The 23,617-nt window shown below is 42.8% G+C and overlaps 1 protein-coding gene across 2 annotated transcripts in view; it reads left to right on the top strand.

The window, feature by feature from the left end:
• ddx46 (DEAD (Asp-Glu-Ala-Asp) box polypeptide 46) overlaps positions 1-23,617 on the top strand; it is a 55,879-nt gene that overhangs the window by 27,176 nt on the left and 5,086 nt on the right. For both annotated transcript variants that reach the window (XM_079846758.1, XM_079846757.1), the window contains 12 exons: positions 521-642; positions 721-799; positions 2,148-2,230; positions 3,786-3,950; positions 4,052-4,214; positions 5,562-5,755; positions 5,862-5,999; positions 6,597-6,746; positions 7,059-7,277; positions 8,183-8,401; positions 15,133-15,277; positions 15,417-15,490. In XM_079846758.1, the coding sequence (XP_079702884.1) occupies positions 521-642; positions 721-799; positions 2,148-2,230; positions 3,786-3,950; positions 4,052-4,214; positions 5,562-5,755; positions 5,862-5,999; positions 6,597-6,746; positions 7,059-7,277; positions 8,183-8,401; positions 15,133-15,277; positions 15,417-15,490 (1,751 nt within the window). The remainder of the gene's footprint in view (positions 1-520; positions 643-720; positions 800-2,147; positions 2,231-3,785; positions 3,951-4,051; positions 4,215-5,561; positions 5,756-5,861; positions 6,000-6,596; positions 6,747-7,058; positions 7,278-8,182; positions 8,402-15,132; positions 15,278-15,416; positions 15,491-23,617) is intronic.

Genomic DNA, 23,617 nt, shown 5'->3' with positions numbered 1-23,617 from the left:
TGATCATATGACAGTGTTTCCGTACAGTAGTTCCCAGTATCAGCACTGCCGCCACACACAGATTCTCCACACGGCTCTGACTTCGCTGAATAAACACGAGCACTGCCCCTTCAGTCACGCGCGGCGCAGTGTTGTATATGAACGGACTGTCTTTAGAGAAGTCTAGATGCTATTTTCAATTCATCTGTCCTGATAAAGCAGCGTTTGTGAGCTCATGACAGTAAAACAGGGCATTCTGGGTCAGTCCTCTGCAGTATGTCCTCTCTGTCAGGAGAAGTGTGGTGAACACAGTCATGCGTGAAAAAATAAAATGCTGTCATATACTGTGAAACCGGGATCATTTAGAGGAATACCGTAATATAAACGTTTGGTCTCACCGCCCAGCACTGGTGCTAACACTCACAGTAGTCATGTGATCTGATGCTCTTACTGTACTGTTTCTAAACCTGTCCTAACCGTAAACCCCTCTCTCTCTCTCTCTCTCTCACACACACACACACACACACACACACACACACAGCGGTCATCATGACCCCCACTCGAGAGCTGGCTCTCCAGATCACCAAAGAGTGCAAGAAGTTCTCCAAGTCTCTGGGTCTGCGTGTGGTGTGTGTGTATGGCGGCACGGGCATCAGCGAGCAGGTGTGTGTTCACACTACACTACACACTCTACACACACCTGTCACTGACACACACTCTAACTCAGTGCTGTGTCCTCAGATCGCAGAGTTGAAGCGAGGAGCAGAAATCATCGTCTGCACTCCCGGCCGGATGATCGACATGTTAGGAGCCAACAGCGGTGAGTGTGTGTGTGTGTGTGTGTGTGTGTGTGTGTGTGTGTGTGTGTGTGTGTGCGCTGCTCAGAGGATTGTTCTGGGCTCAGCACCAGTTCAGTGTGTTTGGCACATGTCCACTAACGTCCGTCACTCATTAAGATCCCGATATCTCTGGGGGCCTTGAACACAAGCACACCAGAAGAGGAGTCTGGGTAAAGCCAGAATCTATAATAATATCAACTTCCGATAACCCATTATTCTGTATATTTGAAAGCCGATTTACTGGCTGATAAATGTAAATGCACATTTTTATGTAATTGAGAGCCTGACAAAAGTCTCCCCATTAAAGCACACAGTTATAAAGATCTGATTATATGCTTGTGTAGCCGATATGACAGACTTGCGCTGCACTTGTTGCACTGAACTGTGTTGTCCTTTCTTGAAGTGATTCCAATCATACTTAAAAAGATGAAAGTCCATCATGTTGATCAGTGCGCATCTGAAGAGTCTCCGCTGGAGGAAATATTATTCATCAGCGTTAATACATCGGATATTCTTAGTGAGCTGATACCGAAGACATTAGAGATGAGCATATATCGGCTGATACGGATAAGCTGGCGGATATACTGTGAGTCCCTGATTACTTCAAGACTTCATGAGTTACAGGCTTGCAAACCCAGGGAGAATAACTCAGTAAGTCACCGTTAGCATATAATGCCACAGAGATTGATAAAGTCAACAGATTTCACTAATAAACCGATCTCTGTTTAAACATACAGTGATGCTGCCATCTTTCTAAAGCCATTATTACCCGCCTCTACAGAACAGTGGATTACTCAGTAAATGTCCATCCGAGAACCGTAATATTCTTCATTAATGTGTGTCTGTCACCGGCCTGAGAGCTCAAGCGTGGGTCGCGAGTGCTGCTGAATGTGGCGCACTGAACCTGAGCAGTCCTCATCTACTTGAGGAGGGCATGAGTGTCAGCCACAGGTAGGCAGATCTCCAAACCCCCAGAATGCAGTGCGGCCACACCCAGAGCTGTGTGTGTGTGTGTGTGTGTGTGTGTGTGTGTGTGTGTGTGTGTGTGTGTGTGTGTGTGTGTGTGTGTCTGGCTTCCACACATGCGAGGTAATCTGTAATCTGCTTCCTCACAGGTGCTCGTCTGAGCGGCTCCTCAGTTAATGTGTGATGTGGCTCTTGAGTTTACAGGTTCCCCTGGCCCTGAGACGGTACGCGTCTCCATCCGCTGGCACACTCTTGTCTACAGGAGTACTGTGGCCGTAGTGTGTGTTAGCCGTGTTAGCTCTGAGCGGATGCTAATGTTGCTGTGCACTGCAGTGTGTTGATCTGCTGAATGTTGTGCTTCAGGTCGCGTGACGAACCTGCGCAGGGTCACGTATGTGGTGATGGACGAAGCCGACCGCATGTTCGACATGGGCTTCGAGCCGCAGGTCAGTCACTCCGGAGCTGCGTGTGTGTGTGTGTGTGTGTTCGAGCTGTCACTAACGATTATTTTGGTAATCGAAGCGTTTCTTTTTTTTGTGGTAATAAATATAGACCCAAGTGAACAATTGCGTTTCAAAATGACTTAAAATACTTAAAATATAATAACGAGGCAATAATAATTGGCTCAAATAGATTATCAATAGCAAGTAATCATGTGGTTTTATTGAACTCTATTGAGCACTATGCCATATTTTAAACGGTTTTTAATATATTGTGCAGCCTTAGAGAGGTCTAATAATGCGGTTTATGGATTCATGTCAGTAATGCGGCACCTTTTATTTGCAGTATTTTTCTGGTGAATTGACGAGGATAAATTGCAGTCGTCAAGGGTGTTTTAAAGTTTAATTTAATCGAGGAATCGTGACAGCCCTTATATATGCATATACTTTTTATCCAATGTACAGTTGTTTAAATTGTGTATTTTACAGTAATTCTACAGTTTAATATGTTACCGTAGACCGAGATGAGCATAAATACATGAAAATGTTATTAAAATAAAAATATAAAAGAACCTCAGTTGAAATGGATCAAAGTAAAATGCCAAATACTATGCAGAAAAAAAAATATTTAAATACAAATACAGTATTTTCTATTTTAGAAATACACAGAACGCATGTGAAATTGGCCGTTTAGTGAAGTATCAGGCTAACGTCTATCTCGACTGGTTCTGAATGCTGAGAACATGTTGGTGTGTACAACGGCTCATGCTTGTGTTTCCACTTCCCCTCAGACTAACACCACCAGCCTGGGTTAAGGTGTCGTCTGTGCACGGTTTCTGGTCTTATTTCTGACTAGGTTACACTGCACTAAATAAAGAAATCGCATGTCTAATGTTTACTGTTCTCAATCCCAGTTTTGATACCACAAAAACTAATACTAGGTTAACTGAAGTAAAATATTCTCAAGCAACTATTGAACACAAGTAAACAGTCAGTGGAAAATAAGAACAAAAGAAACAATAGGACAAATAATCCCAATAGAACAAAGATACAAATTAAATGAGTTCTGAGTTTTAAGTAATAAATACTGCAGAAATTGAATGAGGTAATCAAATGTAAAATAAAAGTGCAGTCTTCATTAGAATACACACTGAGATTTATTAAAGCTACAGAAGTTATTCACTCAAGAGCAGTGAGTGCATTTCTCTGTGTCTGAAATGCAGAAATACTAAACTTAAATGTATTTAAATATAAAAATTACATTCGATTTTTTTATAAAGGTTTTTCAATAAAAAATAGAATTTTGTATTTCGGATAGTATTTTAATGACATGTTTCAGCAATACTTCCGCTCATATGGTGTTCATTTTATGTGAATAGGTCTTAAAAAGTCTTAAATTATATTGTAAAAACCCTGCAGATACCCAGGCCTAGCGCTTCTGTGTCCTAAACCCCCAGAGTGCTTTGCTCTGTATGACCTCGAGTGGGTTCTGCAGTGTCAGTCATGCGCACAGGGCCTGAGGTGACGGCTGCATCAGTGATCTGGGTGTGTGGTGTTTCAGGTGATGCGTATCGTGGATAACGTGAGGCCGGACCGCCAGACCGTGATGTTCTCCGCCACCTTCCCGCGCTCGATGGAGGCGCTGGCGCGCAGGATCCTGTCCAAGCCCATCGAGGTGCAGGTGGGCGGCCGGAGCGTGGTGTGCTCGGACGTCGAGCAGCACGTGGTGAGTCCTGCCTCACACTAGCTGGGAGTTATGGGTATAAAGGATCCTGTGACAGCATCTGTGTGTGTGTGTGTCCGTGAGAAACTCTGTGTGTTCGACAGATCGTCATCGAGGAGGAGAAGAAGTTCCTGAAGCTTCTGGAGATTCTGGGTCACTATCAGGAGAAGGGCTCGGTCATCATCTTCGTGGACAAGCAGGAGCACGCCGACGGCCTCCTGAAGGACCTGATGAAGGCCTCGTACCCCTGCATGTCCCTGCACGGAGGTCAGAGGTCACCACTCACATACACCCTTACATGCAGCCAGATAATCCCTTAGTCATCGCATCGGCGGCTCAATCGCACTGAAAGCCTTCATGTAAAACACCTTAATCGAGCCGGTTGAGCTCGATCCCAATGACATCTCGATCCGAGTGTAAGGGGTTTATTCCATTATAATGATGTAGTAATAGCGTAATGACGTGTGGCGCGCTGAACGAGCTGTTCTCCGGCTGAATAAAGTGTGGTATAAACGAGTGTCTCGTCCTCCTATGATCCTCCTCTTCTGCGTGTGTGTGTGGAGCAGGACAGCGGTCCTCCAGCTCTACTTCAGATGCTCACACACACCACTGGGTTTGGGCATATTTACGGTTCATATGATCATTATCTCCAAATTATGACCAGAAATGGATGCATATTAAGTCTGGTTCTTTATTTGTTTTAAACAGCAATGTAGGAGAATAGTTATTATGCGCAGACAGCGGGAAACTCTGTATATTATGTCAAAAATTCTATCCCGATTTGAAGCTTGTGACATATAAACACACACACAACCCGATCACATGTTTAGCGTTCATGTAAACACTACGTTCAGATTCATCAGTCGGAATGAATTCAGTGCGACTGAAACAAAAGTTGTGCATGTAAACGCAGCCAATCTCTACAGTATTCATTCATCTTTGTTCAATTTAGTTCATAAAAAACAACGGTTCCTTCTTAGTTCATCAACTAATGGAACAGTATTGTAAAGTGTTACCATTTCGTCAGTGATATCAAACACACCATCTCTACAGCTGAGTGATGTTAATGAGAACAGCATGCTGGGATGAGTTGAGAGAGCGAGGCATCATTGCTGCTATTCCCTTCCCTTCTCCTCTGTACAGACACAGCGGTGTCAAGATGGCTCCAGTTCACGCTGATGCGCGGAAGCAAAACAAATGCTGTATTTTTAAGGCCAGACCAGTAATTTGTTGAGGTCAATTTGTGAAGAAAGACACACGCCTGCGCACATATATCTTCAAACACGCACACCTGTAGACTCAACACGTGATACGCATGTGTGCGCTGTCAGCGTTTTCAAAACATGTTAATGCTTGCACCTTGGATCCTGTTTCAGGGTTTGTGTTCTCGAGCACCAAACACTGTTGTGCGGATGAACAGGTTAATCACTAATGATCTCTGCGACGGAAGTGAATCAGTCAAACTAACTTTATCTGGGCAATAACTGTATTCTAGATCTGCTGTAAAGCCTGAACACTCTCTGTTACTGTAATCTCCTGTTATCACTGTAAAGCTGATCAGTCTATACTGTTAAAGCGCTGTATAAATGAAGACTCGACTGTGTGGTTACCCAGGCATTGACCAGTACGACAGGGACAGCATCATCAACGACTTCAAGAACGGGGCGTGCCGTCTGCTGGTGGCCACCTCAGTCGCCGCTCGCGGCCTCGACGTCAAGCACCTCATCCTGGTGGTCAACTACAACTGCCCCAACCACTACGAGGACTACGTGCACCGCGCCGGCCGCACCGGGAGAGCCGGCAACAAGGTGAGCGCCAGCGGCTCCGCACAGGCGGGAGAGACGTGTGCCTGACGTGTGCCTGACGTGTGCCTGACGTGTGCCTGACGTGTGCGTGTGTGTGTGTCTGTTGCAGGGTTACGCGTACACCTTCATCACTGCAGACCAGGTGCGGTACTCGGGAGATATCCTGAAAGCCCTGGAGCTGTCCTCCACACCCGTGCCTCCCGAGCTCGAGCAGCTGTGGACCGGCTTCAAGGAGCAGCAGAAGGCCGTGAGAGACCCTCCTCACACACACACACACACACACACACACACTCACTCACACACACACTCACACACACTCACACTAGATATTATACATGCTTTCCCCAGACGATTCATCACACTCTGTCATGTGATTAATGTTTACAATTACATGATGTGCCTTTTAATTGATCAAATAAATCGCACATCAATATTAGCTGAGAAATCGCCCCACAAAACATCATTTATAGTCATTATTGTGTTGGGGTACACTGTACATGAACACATCTCACTCTGTATTACACATTTTCTGAAATCTTATGTTAAATGCAAATAAAAAAAAAAAAATATAAAAAAAATGCACATATAGGCACTTACTGTAGGGTTAGGGTTTGGTTTAGGGTCAGCTGCATGTAATTATGTATAATTTACTGTTATTACTGTGGTTAGTTAATGTAGTGTGTAACAAGGACACTGTAAAAATGAATGTTTTCATTCCACTAGTCTAGACCAGACCAATTATAGAAGCAAAACAGATCTGACTGTGCCTGTAGTGTCCGCGGTCGTTCACATGTGTGTGTGTGTGTGTGTGTGTGGTCGTTCACATGTGTGTGTGTTCCCGCAGGAGGGCAAGAGCATCAGGAGCAGCAGTGGCTTCTCCGGGAAGGGCTTCAAGTTCGACGAGACGGAGCACGCGCTGGCCAACGAGAGGAAGAAGCTGCAGAAAGCGGCGCTCGGCCTCCACGACTCTGATGATGACGACGCGGCTCTCGACGTGAGTCCAGCAACATCACACACACACACACACACGACCAGTGGTGTTCATCTGAAACACACACACACACACACACACACACACGACCAGTGGTGTTCATCTGAAACACACAGACAGACACACACACACACACGACCAGTGGTGTTCATCTGAAACACACACACACACACACACACACACACGACCAGTGGTGTTCATCTGAAACACACAGACAGACACACACACACACACGACCAGTGGTGTTCATCTGAAACACACACACACACACACTCTCAGTGCTCAGGGCCTGACGCCTGCTGTGTGTGTCCTCAGATCGACGAGCAGATCGAGAGCATGTTCAACTCTAAGAAGCGGGTGAAGGACTTCTCGGCCCCGGGCTCCTCCGGCGCTCCGGCTGTGGGGGTGAGCGGCTCCGTGAGCTCGGTGTCCGGCCCCAGCGCTCCCTCCGCCGGGAACATCCAGAAGCTGGAGATGGCCAAGAAGCTGGCGCTCAGGATACAGGTGCAGAAGAACCTGGGCGCCGAGGCACAGGTGACACACACACACACACACACACATCCTTTCAGGAATTACACAAAGCATATTTTCTGTAACAGAAGCTGTAAATGAAACTTCTTTTCATTTAGTTACAGATCATTTAGTAATACAGAGATATTCAGATAACGCCTGTGTGCTGCTGGTCTGGCAGTGTGATGTCATATCAGGGATGCGCATTTCTGACAGTTTCTCATTTAGATCATTGAAGGGTCTCGAAAGACAAGTACTCAGGGGCGGGGCTTGTGTGTGGATAGGGCATGTCCAGGGCGGGGCTTGTGTGTGGGCGGGGCATGTGTGTGGGCGGGGCATGTCCGGAGCAGGGCTTGTGTGGGGTGGGGCTTGTGTGTGGGTAGGGCATGTCCAGGGCAGGGCTTGTGTGTGGGCGGGGCATGTGTGTGGGCGGGGCTTGTGTGTGGGCGGGGCATGTGTGTGGGCGGGGCATGTCCGGAGCAGGGCTTGTGTGGGGTGGGGCTTCTGTGTCATGAAAATTTACTAAGACAGTTACGAAATTAATGTTGACATAAAAATGACATGAAAACATGAACGTATGGCTAGAAAAAAATAATACAGCTAGATCAAGATGCATCAACGTCATGGAGAAAGAAACTCCTAAAAGCAAAAGCTGCTTGAGGTAAAGCTGAAGAGTATATGATCTCCAGTAAACTGAAGCCCGTTCTATGACACATCCTGCGAGATTAATAATCAGATCTCCTAGATAAACGTAACATTACAACTGCATCTGCACAAGAGGACGCGAATGCGCTAGTTTTCTACAGTCTCTGTTTGAAAGGGGAACTCTGGATGCTCTTCTCCTATCTTCTCGTATTCGTGACACTGAACTGTGTGTGTGTGTGTGTGTGTGTGTGTGTGTGTGTGTGTGTGTGTGTGTGTGGCCTCAGGACGTGATGCAGCAGGCCACGAACGCTATCCTGCGCGGCGGGACGATGATCGCGCCCTCGGTCTCCGCTAAGACCATCGCGGAGCAGCAGGCGGAGAAGATCAACGCTAAACTCAACTACACGCCGGTGGAGAAGCTGGAGGAGGAGCGGCAGGCCAACGACAACAGCGAGACCGTCAAGAGATACGAGGAGGAGCTGGAGATCAACGACTTCCCCCAGGTGACGTCACACTACAGTACACACACCCTTCAGTACACACACCCTTCAGTCCCAGGCCTTTCAAACGGCATCGGAGTAATAAACTGTGCAGTGTAGAGTCAAAAATATAGACTTTTCAAGACATATCGCTTCCAGTACTCGTTTCCCACAGAGAGTTGGACACAAACCCGCTTCCCTTTACTCACTCGTGTCATGTGCTCAGGGTGAATATTGTTGAATATTGCTGGTGTTTTAAGGTTTGGATGTCGCCGTGGAATTGCACATAATTTTACTCATTCCTGCAGATTTCATGCGCACATGTAAAGTCCCCTCTCAGAACTAAAGTGAGGTCTTCTCCGCTGCTTATTGCAATTGAACAGTCAAATACAAACAAAAAATTGTCAAAATGCCAATGTCTTGGCACTGACAGTTTTGTTTTAAGTGAAGGTAAACTGGGTCGTCGAGGCCCCTGCCTTCGACTGCCGCCCGATCCTCTCAGCACCGGCCCCTTACGGTCCCTCCTGCAGGTGGTGAGCCCACGGGAGGGCGGCCCCACATCGCTCCTTCGGGCTGAGCCCGGCCAGAACCCGTGGGGGGAGGCCCGGCCAGCAGGCGCTCGCATACGAGCCCCAACCCCGGGCCTGGCTCCAGGGCGGGGCCCTGGTTGCGCCATGCCGGGCGACGTCACAGTCTTCGAAGTTAAATCCATCACAAAGGGTTTTTGAATCGCTCTTAGCCTGACCCGTTGCCTAGGACCTGTTTGCCTTGGGAGACCCTACCAGGGGCATATAGCCCCGGACAACATAGCTCCTAGGGTCATTCGGGTACACAAACCCCTCCACCACGGTCAGGTGGCAGTTCAAGGAGGGGACACTGGTTCCAACACCGTTTACAGTGGAGGTGGGCAGCTGTTGACCTCGACTGGGGATGTCATCGGAGGGTGGAAGGAATACTTCGAGGATCTCCTCAATCCCACCGACACGTCTTCCATTGAGGAAGCAGAGGCTGAGGGCTCAGAGGCGGACTCATCCATCACCCAAGCTGAAGTCACAGAGGTAGTTAAGGCACCGGGTGTGGATGAGATCCGCCCTGAGTACCTCAAGTCTCTGGATGTTGTGGGGCTGTCTTGGCTGACACACCTCTGCAACATCGCGTGGCGGTCGGGGACAGTGCCTCTGGGATGGCAGACCGGGGTGGTGGTCCCTCTTTTTAAGAAGGGGGACCGGAGGGTGTGCTCCAACTATAGGGGGATCACACTTCTCAGCCTCCCTGGGAGAGTCTATGCCAGGGTACTGGAGAGGAGAATACGGCCGATAGTAGAACCTCGGATTCAGGAGGAACCGTGTGGTTTTCGTCCCGGTCGTGGAACACTGGACCAGCTCTATACCCTCTCCAGGGTGCTGGAGGGCTCATGGGAGTTCGCCCAACCAGTCCACATGTGCTTTGTGGATTTGGAGAAGGCATTCGGCTGTGTCCCTCGCGGCGTCCTGTGGAGGGTGCTCCGGGAGTATGGGGTCCGGGGTCCTTTGCTAAGGGCCAAGGGCGGTTCTAAGGTCACTGGATATTCGGGGATTCAGCCCAAACTAAAATTGGGTATTTTTATTTAAAGGAATTAATTATTAAAGTGATTTAAGGGAATAAAGAAAAAGAAAGTTGTATTAGTGAAATAATTGTAACTATTTGCAAATAATATTTTATTTTTAATTATACATGCATTCTCTCTAAATGAAGGAAATTATAGCATATTTTCAATTCAAAAAGGCAAAATTTTATAAATAAATTAAAAAGGTTGAGTAATTTGCGTCACCGGATACTAGGGGTGTAACGGTACGTGTATTCGTACCGAACCGTTTCGGTACAGGGCTTTCGGTTCGGTGCACGTGTGTACCGAATGACTGAATGCAATATTTTGTGTGCGGAACATAGGTACATTTTCGTGTTTCCACACGAACATATTAAGTGGCGGAAGTCTCCGCGTTCAGCGCAAATCCCGCCCTGCAGCTGATTCTAAAGTTTTTTTCCTATTAGACATTCTCTGGTTTTACCCGTGTTTTACCCGTCGTCACTGTAACAATGAAATAGACTGCAGGGCGAAAAAAAGCTTTTCCGCTTCGTGTGCGCCGCCGCACTCTCCGTTCCGTGGCGTGCGCGCGCGCGTGTGTGTGTGTGTGTGTGTGTGTGTGTGTGTGTGTGTCGGCCCGCTGCGCTCTCTGCTCAATGTTCGAGTCAGTGTTTGCGCTGCGCGTTCTGCTCTGTCGTTAACGGCCCAAACACTCCAATCATGTACCGATCACGCACTGGAAAAGCAAAGTCCGCTCAAATAAGGTGAAATTTCTCAGTAGTAACTTAGATTTCTGTTTGCTGAGCTGGTATAGTCATGCTGGCAACAATGGTAAAATGACCTGCTCTGATCACATGCTCTGGTAATAATAGCTTTGTACTATAGCTTTGGACTATATTTTATTTTGATAATTATTAAAAAAGTGGAAAAAAAATCGTAAATTGATTGTTGATTGATTATTGAAAAATAATAATACATTAATATATTTGTTTAATATTATTTTAATATAGGGCTATTTTCTGTTCCTGCACTGTAATCATAGTTATTTATTTATATTTTTCATTATATCTTATTATGTGATATTGGTTTGAGACTGAGAGTATTTTATTTAGTGGAGAACTTTGCAGCAGTATTTTATTTCTTATTCTTTTTTTATTTTATATCTATTTTATTATATTTTATTAAAAAGTGTTTAAAAAAGTGTAAACAACTTGTTAAAAAAAGTTTATAGTAATAAACAACCTGCAGTTTAATGTTTGCATTTCTTTCCCTTACTGTACCGAAAATAAACCGAACCGTGACTTTAAAACCGAGGTACGTACCGAACCGTGATTTTTGTGTACCGTTACACCCCTACCGGATACTGTCGGTAGTTGAACATTTCTATTGTAAAACGTATATTTTTATATTAAAACTTTTAAAAAATTTTTATTTTTTTTTATCTACTTACATTTTACCAGGCATTCGTTCACTTCTTTAATCATTTTGACATTGATGAGCTAGACCGCTGAACTTTTAGTCTTCCTAACAACAAACAGAGCGTTGTGTAATGTAGTGCATCAGAGCAGCATCAAGAATATCAAGTGAATCTCTTATTTGCATCTTAAGTTTATTGGCAATAATAATGACAGGTTTGCGAACGTGAACTCAGTGAGCTCGCGCAAAACACATCTTCAGCTCAGCGACTCATTTAAACGCCTCTGATTGGCCGATGTGTTCAACAGACATGTCTGTGATTGGCTAAATGCTCAACGCTGCAAAAGCACGTCGTAAGTTCCTTTAATGCAAAGGGAAAAATATAAATAAAACTGTAATATGCACTGTTCATGATTAGGTAATCGCGGCCGCTGTAATCTTATTCACATTTGTTTTTCTGATTAATTGTTTTGCTCTATGAGAAAGACAATTTAACAAAATATTCGGGGCTTTACTAAAAACATTCGGGGCTTAACCCTCTGGGGTCTGGGGTGTTTTTGAGGTCCTTGAGATGTTCTGACATGCCCTGACATTTGTGCTTTTTTCAGTTGCTTATAAACATATTAATGGCAAAGGTGTAAATTCACTCTATATAGCACAAACAGGACTTCCATAATATGTGAGCCACATGTATGTACATGTTTTCATTTTTGAGAGAATAATGTTTATGCATGGTTATCGAAAAAACTAAAAATTAAAGTTTCTGAAATAAGGCCACAAAACACATACTAAATATGTGGCAATAAGACTTTTGACTAATGGATTTCATCGCCTAGTGTTTTTTCTTCAAAATGATATGAAAATCATCCTGCCTAATCATCCACAAAAAAACGATACATTGATTTTAGTTTTGTGAAACGCTTTTAGTTTGTAAAGCCAATATGCGGATGGGGCGTAAACGCTCCAACAGCATCATGCATATGTAGTAGTTCACACCTGGTGAGACTACGTCCCTGCATACTTAATGAGCCATTCATTCAGGTGACGTGTCACCTATAGCTAACTTAAATATACAAGCTTCATAAAAATGATCATTCTAGGAGAAAATTTCAGATGGCATTTAGAGGCTTTTGCATCTGAACTCTTCATATATACACACACACATATATATATGCATGCACATACATACTTTATAATCTTTTCAAAACTAGTCAACGTCTTTCAAAACTAAAGTATACATTTTATCATACGTATTTCAAAGTAAAGGATTCATTAGTTAGTTGATGACTTTATTTTTGACAAAACACATACAGTATATATTCCTCATCTCAGTATAGCAATAGAGTTTGCTAAAAGCTGTTCATTCAATACAGCAGTATTTGAAAATCGATCATATTTTGTAAAATTACATTTATATTTGCATTTATGTCAAAACCTAGACACTTTTAAACATCAAAAGGACATTTATTAATATGTATTCGTGTCAAAATGACAAATAAACAGATTTTCCTATTCAATTTTGCATGGAAACGCTTCCAAGACGCTTGCGTGTCGCGTGAAAAATAGGCGTCGGTTCTATTTCTAGAATGCACGCGTTTTCCACGCGGCTCGTGCCGCGCCTGAGACGCGCGTCTCACACAGGCAGTGTGCAAACTCTAAACTGTTAACATGGATGGGAGCCGAAATAAAAACGGACACGCCACGCAGCTGAGACGCTTACGCCACGCATCCAGTGTTTCACCGGCCTTATCCAGCGGATGTGGGCGTTTCACAGGTTTGTATGGATCGCCTCACATTTGCGTTTGAATAGCGCGGTCTCCGTAGGCGGAGTCACATTAAAACTTAATTAGCTGAGATGAGAACGACTGAAATCTCTCTCTTTACATACATATTATATAAACTGTGAATATTTGTTTTTTATAAAAATTACTTCATTTGAAAGAAGAGAATTCAAGCTTCATGCCTGTGTGTCTGTATGCCTGTTTGACTATTCGCTGAGTTACAGTTCATTTTCGGACGCGTTTCAGAATTGACTTCACTGACGGAGAGTAGGCAGAACTCGCATCATGTTTATTTTTCTTTATTTGGCGAAAAGCACAACACTTTGTTTTTATTATGAGCATACAAAAAAAAAATACACACTAAACAGGATCGATTGATGTATAACACAAGCATATAAGATAAAAATTAATATTTTTATTTTATTTTTATTTTTGCACTCATACGGAAAAAAACGAGCCCATCGCGCCGGCGCGATAGCCGACCTCAGGGGGTTAAGCCCCCTTAGCCCAGCCCTAGAGCCGCCCCTGCTAAGGGCTGTCCGGTCCCTGTACGACCGGAGCAGGAGCTTGGTTCGCATTGTCGGCAGTAAGTCAGACTCGTTTCCGGTGCGTGTTGGACTCCGGCAGGGCTGCCCTTTGTCGCCGGTTCTGTTCGTAATTTTTATGGACAGAATTTCTAGGCGCAGCCAGGGGCCGGAGGGGGTCAGGTTTGGGGACCACACGATCTCGTCTCTGGTCTTTGTGGATGTTGTCGTGCTGGCCCCATCAGACCAGGACATTCAGCATGCACTGGGACGGTTTTTCATTCGAGTGTGAAGCGGCTGGGATGAGAATCAGAACCTCCAAATCCGAGGCCATGGTTCTCAGTCGGAAAAGGGTGGTTTGCCCACTTCAGTTTGGTGGAGAGTTCCTGCCTCAAGTGGAGGAGTTTAAGTATCTTGGGGTTTTGTCCACGAGTGAGGGAAGGATGGAACGGGAGATTGACAGACGGATCGGTGCAGCTTCTGCAGTAATGCGGTCAATGTACCGGTCTGTCGTGGTGAAGAAAGAGCTGAGCCGCAAGACGGAGATCTCGATTTACCGGTCAATCTACGTTCCTACTCTCACCTATGGTCATGAGCTGTGGGTCATGACCGAAAGGACAAGATCCCGGATACAGGCGGCCGAAATGAGCTTTCTCCGCAGGGTGGCTGGGCGATCCCTTAGAGATAGGGTGAGAAGCTCAGTCACTCGGGAGGAGCTCAGAGTAGAGCCGCTGCTCCTCCACATCGAGAGGGGTCAGCTGAGGTGGCTCGGGCATCTGTTCTGGATGCCTCCTGGACGCCTTCCTGGGAAGGTGTTCCGGGCGCGTCCCACTGGGAGGAGACCCCGGGGAAGACCTAGGACACGCTGGAGAGACTATGTCTCCCGGCTGGCCTGGGAACGCCTCGGTGTCCCCCCGGAAGAGCTGGAAGAAGTGTCTAGGGAGAGGGTAGTCTGGGCATCTCTGCTTAGACTGCTGCCCCCGCGACCCGGCCCCGGATAAGCGGGAGAAGATGGTATGGTGAAGGTAAACAGTTGAGGAAGAAAACGCACGTGTGTCAGTATAATGGATCTGTGCCTCAGGTCTTAAAGGGACAGCAGCCTAATAACCCTGCTGACAAGTTATGGTAGATTATTAAAGTCCCCCTGTGGTGTAAATCCAGCTTTTAATGTTGTTTATGTGTCTATGTGGTGTTTTTAATGTGCTTTAAGACAAACCATGTGTAAGTTCATAAGTCGACAGCATTGCTGAGTATTTCCACCTTAAAACTGCAGTGAACCAAAGACAGTCTCAAAAACACGCTTTGAAATCGCTGGTGTTTCTGACGTCACAAACTACCTTGTAACCAATCAGATCAACGTGTGATCGCCAACCAGTGGATCTCTGAGCTGCTCTGTGCCTGATTCCTGTGTGTGTGTGTGTGTGTGTGTGTGTGTGTGTGTGTGTTAAACACTGATCTCTGTCTCCACAGACGGCGCGGTGGAAGGTCACGTCGAAGGAAGCGCTCCAGCGGATCGGAGAGTACTCAGAGGCCGCCATCACCATACGAGGAACGTACTTCCCCCCGGGCAAAGAGCCCAAAGAGGGCGAGCGCAAGATCTACCTGGCTATCGAGAGTACGTGTCGCCTCACACACACCTGAGCGCTCTGCTGACGAGTGACTAAACCTGTGTGTGTGTGTGTGTGTGTGTGTGTGTGTGTGTGTGTGTGTGTGTGTGTGTGTTTGTGTGTGTGTGTGTGTGTGTGTGTTTACAGGTGCGAACGAGCTGGCCGTGCAGAAGGCCAAAGCAGAGATCACACGCCTCATCAAGGAGGAGCTCATACGCCTGGTACATCCTTCACTTACACACAACTTACACACAGGTTACACACAGGTTACACACAACTTACACACAGGTTACACACAACTTACACACAACTTACACACAGGTTACACACAGGTTACACACAACTTACACACAGGTTACACACAGGTTACACACAGGTTACACACAACTTACACACAGGTTACACACAGGTTACACAACTTACACACAACTTACACACAGGTTACACACAACTTACACACAGGTTACACACAACTTACACACAGGTTACACACAGGTTACACACAGGTTACACACAACTTACACACAGGTTACACACAGGTTACACACAGGTTACACACAGGTTACACAACTTACACACAACTTACACACAGGTTACACACAGGTTACACACAGGTTACACACAGGTTACACACAACTTACACACAGGTTACACACAACTTACACACAGGTTACACACAACTTACACACAGGTTACACACAACTTACACACAGGTTACACACAACTTACACACAGGTTACACACAGGTTACACACAACTTACACACAGGTTACACACAGGTTACACACAGGTTACACACAGGTTACACACAGGTTACACACAACTTACACACAGGTTACACACAACTTACATACAACTTACACACAGGTTACACACAACTTACACACAGGTTACACACAGGTTACACACAACTTACACACAGGTTACACACAACTTACACACAGGTTACACACAGGTTGCACACAACTTACACACAGGTTTGTTAGGGGTTAACAGTTTAGGACCCAAGGACCAGATGTTTGAAAGAAGACCCGGAGTCAGAATTATAAAAAAATAGAAGAAAAATTTACTGAAGATAGTTTGCAGTTTCATCAACAGAAGTTCAGCTTCAAGACTCACACAGGAGTTCGTAGGCCGCCCCCGCTTACAGTTACAAAGATCACAGCAGTTATACCATTTCCAAGGTCTAAGCTACGTCATTGCTTACAGGTTGAATGATTCTCATTGGCTAAGAAATTGATAAACATAGTAATTTTCCACACATATACAGATAGACAGAAGCATATCTCCATAGATTATGCTGCTGACACTCAGACCCTGAAGTTAGGCACGTCGTGACCTTCCAGGTCGCAGATTTGGGTTGCTGGGTGCCATCATGTCCCGAACAACAACTCAGTCAATCTCCAATAATGCCAGTGGTTCCTTAACCTGTAAGCAAGAAGACTAACACACACACCCAATACACATCTTTTCCAAGGTTGAATATGGCCAGGCTCTAACTATAAACAGGAGTCTCGTCTCAAAACATCAAGATAACAAGTTCTTTCTCTCAGGACAGGACAATTTATTCTAAATGGAAAGTATAGGCTTTAAATGACAAATGGTCCCTTAAACTATAGACTTTAATGACCCCTATGTGTTTTAACATGTTGAAGACCTTTCTCAAACACAAAACCAGTCCCTATTTCATTTCTGGAAGCTGGGATAAATAGGCAAGCACTGTTACTGCATTCAAATATCAAATACAGACATTAAAGAATATATGAAAAGAACATTTCCGCAATCACACTGGTAACATCTATAACAAAGTAAAATCTCCAGAGAAGTCATTCAACTAATTTGATATTTATAAGGAAAAGTATTGATTAATACCTTGATTATAATCACTCATTACATATACATTGAAGCAGCAGTGGATTCCAATCCACCCCCTTCAGTCCCCCGTTTTAGACCAATGTGGGGTCCTAAACACCACATCTGGTCTTTCCATAAAGGCTGCTTCAAAATGTTTGGTTTCTGACCCATGCTCCTCTATCAGGGTAATTTTTTTTTCTTATAAAACAGACAATATATTTTTACTTCAAGGACTTAACATGAATATAATATCCCACATAGCACATATATATAATTGATCTCCAGAACCTTTGGACATAGCTGTCTTTACATGTCTTACACAGCTGTAATTCATCTTGGCGAATTTGGTATTATCATCCACTAACTGATACAAAACAAGTACGTATTTATTCTCTGGAAGCCGGGCTAAATAAGCAAGCACTGTTGCTGTATTCCTAGCATGGGCTAGACCCGCAGTCACTACTCAGATCCTAAATACAGACATGGTCTATAATCATAAATACCAGGATATGTTCATAAAACTATAATTTCCAATTCCTTTTATAATAAACTAAGAAAGATAGTTAATCCATTCTTTTCACTACCCCCATTATAGACCCTTTAGGTTCAAAACACAATGGTTGTCAAACTGAAAATAAACAACAAAATAAAAACCTAATACTAATAAATAATAATTAAGACCCATAATAATCCAAGTACTTTAAGTTTCTACTGAATTCATCCTTCAGTTTACAGTCACAGCATGTAACATCTTGTACTCTTTTTTTTTTTTTTTTCAAAAATAGAAATAAAATAAAACAAACTCACATCATCATTTCAATCATTATTTTACCACTAAAATATAGAATTGTGCCATTCTGCTTAATAAAACTTTTGTTCATTCCTCATCTTTATAACACGTCAATCCCTGTTAATCATACTCAATGCCTTATTTTTTTTTATCTGAAACTCACTTTTCATATCATTTCAACTTAATTTGACTTAACAGGTGTTCATAAATAGTTCCATAAATTCTATCAGAAATTTTATTTTCATAACATACATTTTTCCTACTATATTTACATTGTTTTCTTACAATCCCCACACACACGTCAACAACCCTTTTTGTTTTTCACTGTCAGCCTAGTGACACTTAAAGTTCCCTCTTTAGGGAAATAATGGTATTTTATTAATTCTTCAATAACCTTGTTTTCATAACATTAATTTTAACTTTATTTTCCATTATAACTACTTCTCACAGTATTCCTCTATCAAATGGTTAGTCTGAAAATCCCCAAAAAATATTATCAGTATTGTCTCAGTCTCACTTATATTTACTGTTTTTCGCAAACCAAAATATTATGTTACTCGAATCTCAACCCTTAAGACAGCCATATAGCTGCTTTCTTCTTTAACCTTTATTACCTAAATTGTAGTTTTCTTAGACATCTAATGTCATTCATCCATTTAATGGATTGAGAAATAAAACTTTTTAGAAGTTATATCCACTCCTCCTTTGTTCGCCCACCGGCCTTTCATAAAAATGAGGGCGCTCTCTCTGGATAATTTGGATAGTGACTTTGCCAATGTGTCACTTTGTCTCTATGCCATCAAGTCTATTATTTTTACGTTTACCATTATGATCCCATACCTAGGTGTCTTATTTAAATTTAGACCCTCAGTTGAATTTAGACAAGAGTTTTTACCCCATAATGGATGACAATCTTCAACTTCACAATTCCAATTTACACAAATACTAATCCAGAGAGTAATTCAGATCAGAACATTCAGAACATCATAAATGACAAAAGTAGTCATAATTACCAGTAACAGACAGAGCTGGAAAACCAATCCAATTAAAGCTCGTCCAATGTTCTGTATCGTCTTTTCATCAGATTGACTCAGAATTATCAGCTTCTTTAAAGTTTGTCGTTACTTAACCCATCTGTAATGATAAAACACTCATTCCAGAGGTTAATGACAAAATATTCACAAAATCAGGAAATAATAGTACACAAACTAACACATACAAGATATGAAGTGCAGTCACCATCACACGCACTCATTCTAGACACATGTTAAATGCTCATTTTAAATATTCGCTTTTAATATTAAACTCTAAAAATATTTACTTCACATTTTTCTTTCGATTTTACCTAATTTTACATAGTCTCTTAACCAGTTTCAAATCACGTCTGTTCAGTATTCATTTGATTTTAGAAAAGTCAGCTGGGTTGTTTTGGTTCATTATCATTATTTTGCTTCAGCTTGCTTTAGCAGGCCGATAACAGAAAGACAGACAGAGCACCATCCCTGCCTCCATTCAGAGTCACTCTCACAAATAATCTTTTCAACAGCCTCCTTAGACTGTAACTAAATGAATCATAGTCTAGAACCCTTAATAGTTCACAAATGTTAAAATACAAATGTTTAACTCAAATTAGTACCATTACAACAATCTAAAATACATTATGCTATGAGCATTTCTAAGGTTATCTTTAGTTTAAATACTCAATTCACCTAACCCTTTGTTATCCAGAAATTTCTCTTGACTCATCACAAGCTGTCTTCATCTTTAGCCACCACCATGTCTAACGACCTTCAGGAGTTAAAACCATCTTAAAGACTTATTATTTCAATATCAACTTCTATAATATTTTCCCTTGCCCATAAGGCAACCAGCATCATGTTCCTGATATAAATTAAGTTTTGTTACTGTCTCCACAACAAATAATGACAATCACCTCACGGTCTCAGCTGGCTCTTGAAAGCCCATTCCCATCAGCTCTTTATCTATAATCTTCATCAGGGTGTTGTCCCCTGGCATGGTTGCAAACACTTGTCATAATGAAAAACAAGCCATACAATGAATGCGGTTTCTTGCAAGTGGTATATAGAGGAACTCACATTTTCTGGGTCAGACATGCCGTAACTCCTCACAGCCCATCTGGCCTCTCAATGATCTGCTGATGCTGGTGGCCACTCAGTCAATCAGCGCCACTCTCATACCCAACTCACATAAAACACCGCCATTCTGCAGATACCCAGTGTCGGCGTGACCCTCTGTCTTAGGTTGACCTCTGGCCCTAGAGAATCTTACCCGTCTTTGAGTGATATCACTTCGTGCACACTGGTAACCGCTCTTCCCCATAACAGAATCTTTGACCATTTTCTTCAACATAATCAGTTCTGGAGCTTAGGAAAGGCACACTCAAGAGTCACCAGAGCACTCTGGACTGCCTAATGGTGTTAACACAGGGAGACAGGTTAATAACAACAGTATTTAATCACTTAAATATTTTAAACATCTTCAAATCAGCAAAATCGCAATACTGAGCTTATACTCAGTGAATTTAGTTATCACAACCGTCTATTCAGTGTACTGTTACATCTGTAGCCGGAGCCATCGGCCCTGTTTCATGGTGGAGACTAAAATGAGACAAAGAAGTTACAGGCCCTGAATTAAACTAGTCAAAAACGTCACTTCTATCGTTTTACTTTTAAAACATTTACAAATTTCCCTTTAAATGTATGAAATCTGAACTGCCTTGTAGCATGATTTCTTTTAACATCTCCATGTCTGATTTTTAAACTGAATCACTGTGCTTCACTATAAATTATTAGCTTATTATCACTTATGACACAGGCTCAGATAACAGCTTTTAACTGACATTGAATGAGAGAGAGACTCTGAAGCATTCAGGACTGGTACTCTGCACTCTCATCTACTTTTAACATAGTTTCATTTTACTTTCTTTTGATTCTAGCCCAACTTAATATGTTTGCCAGAATTTACATGTGTTTTCAAACAACCTTATTTTATATTTGTCTTTTGCCTACATCAGGGAATTTAGACATTATAAATTTCCACTCAGATTGTGTCTCTGTCGCGCTGGCCGTTTCAGACACAGCACACACCAGATTCAGATAAGCAAACAGTTTCAGCCAATCACACGCTTATCTTTTTAAAGCAAAACATCAGCTCTTAGTTCTTTCATGGTCAACCTCCACGTCTTTCTACACATTTTACATTTAGCAACTGTTAATCCAGTAATACTGCTTATTTGATGACATTTCATCTTAATTTTAGTTGTCAAGTTCTCAATTACTTCAATGTTTTCTTTTCTAGCAGTTTATCAATCTGCAATTAGGATTCACACTAACTTTGAGGAGGCTAGCACTCTCCGCTTGTGATGCATCTTTTGAAGTTATCATTGTAAATCATTTATGTGACTAGTCTCTCAATGTAATCTAAACTTTTTCTAAGTGTTTCATTAACACACAATCATCCCTTTAGTTACTTTTATGTATTTTGCAACTCATATTTTTAGTCATTATCTGTAATTTTACATCAACCTGTATTCATCAATTCACTTATGAAAAATATTATTATAGATCTTTCCTTCAAAAGGATTCCCTTAAGTCTTTTGGCCTTGTTTTAGTTTTATCTCTTATTCTTTCTTAGACGAAAACTTTGATATCGTCATTTAAACACTGATATACTTTCAAACCCACATTAATACTAGAAATTTCTGTTACTTTCACATTTTTTTTTTTCTCACTTTATGAGTGGCCATTTACAATTACGGGCTAAATGGCCCTGCTGACCATAATTAAAACCCTCTCTGTCATCTGGTGGGTTTGTGTATCAGCCTCAACTACAGCAACAGACACCTTGCCTATAGTTTGATCATTGAGCTTGCAAAGTGCTCCAACTTACTGCACACCCTTGAAGCAGTGTGTCCCAATCAGGAATGTAAACAGAGCCACTGATAAGCAGTTCTCTGTATTCTTTTACAGTCCACCAGTGGCGGATTCAATCACAATAGCCGAATCATAATCTTCATCATTATCATTGGCAGCACATTAATTTTCATAAGCTGCACAGAAAATCACTCAACATATTCTAAGGGGTTTTCACAATGTTTCTGTTTAAACTTGAATCACATTTGTCCAAGGAAATTTTTTCCCGACCCACAATTACATTTACTTGCTTATTGTAATCATCGTAAGCAATACAAGGCTAAAAATTAAACATTTTCAGTTTCTTTCTTTGTTTAGCCAGTCAAGTTGTTGTTTAAATTTCCAAACAGAATCAAAACCCTGACTACCCATTTTCTTATTAATTTCACATTTCTTTGAAGTCAGAGCTTCAGAGCACAGCTGCTTACAGCGTTTGCTCTCTTCTGTCTAACTATTTGTTTCAGGACTGTTCAGGTTATTGATCAAGTTACTCAATTTGTCTGCCATATCTTAGTCACAGTTCAAACTCACCTGAAGTTGTTGCAGAAATGGAGGCGGCGATCTTTGAACAACACAGCTTGGCTTCTGCGTGATGAAACTGCAAAGTATACTCCAACATGACAGTTACATATACTGGTCCACGCCAATTTGGGTCACAACTTTTATTTTTCTCTTGGGATCATTCCTGATGCATCCCTGGCAAACAACCCTATTTTGTTAGTATCCCTAACTGCCTAATTCACTAAATTCGGGGATCCCCTATCTGAGATGGAAGAGATGGAGTAGGTTTGCGGCGCCCTGGACCTTCAATCCAGGGACGTACCCTGCTGGGGTGTTGCTACACCAACAATGCCCATCGGGGCCCCCCCAGAGCACGCTTCGCCTGATAGGCATAGATTCGTCATAGATTATGCTGCTGACACTCAGACCCTGAAGTTAGGCACGTCGTGACCTTCCAGGTCGCAGATTTGGGTTGCTGGGTGCCATCATGTCCCGAACAACAACTCAGTCAATCTCCAATAATGCCAGTGGTTCCTTAACCTGTAAGCAAGAAGACTAACACACACACCCAATACACATCTTTTCCAAGGTTGAATATGGCCAGGCTCTAACTATAAACAGGAGTCTCGTCTCAAAACATCAAGATAACAAGTTCTTTCTCTCAGGACAGGACAATTTATTCTAAATGGAAAGTATAGGCTTTAAATGACAAATGGTCCCTTAAACTATAGACTTTAATGACCCCTATGTGTTTTAACATGTTGAAGACCTTTCTCAAACACAAAACCAGTCCCTATTTCATTTCTGGAAGCTGGGATAAATAGGCAAGCACTGTTACTGCATTCAAATATCAAATACAGACATTAAAGAATATATGAAAAGAACATTTCCGCAATCACACTGGTAACATCTATAACAAAGTAAAATCTCCAGAGAAGTCATTCAACTAATTTGATATTTATAAGGAAAAGTATTGATTAATACCTTGATTATAATCACTCATTACATATACATTGAAGCAGCAGTGGATTCCAATCCACCCCCTTCAGGTTACACACAACTTACACACAACTTACACACAGGTTACACACAGGTTACACACAACTTACACACAGGTTACACACAACTTACACACAGGTTACACACAACTTACACACAACTTACACACAGGTTACACACAACTTACACACAGGTTACACACAGGTTACACACAGGTTACACACAGGTTACACACAGGTTACACACAGCTTACACACAACTTACACACAGGT

This window comes from Squalius cephalus (assembly GCF_949319135.1).
Source record: "Squalius cephalus genome assembly, chromosome: 17".
In the NCBI taxonomy this organism is placed as follows: domain Eukaryota; kingdom Metazoa; phylum Chordata; class Actinopteri; order Cypriniformes; family Leuciscidae; genus Squalius; species Squalius cephalus.
Note: the sequence above shows the minus strand (reverse complement) of the source record. Positions and strands in the feature narration are given on the sequence as shown.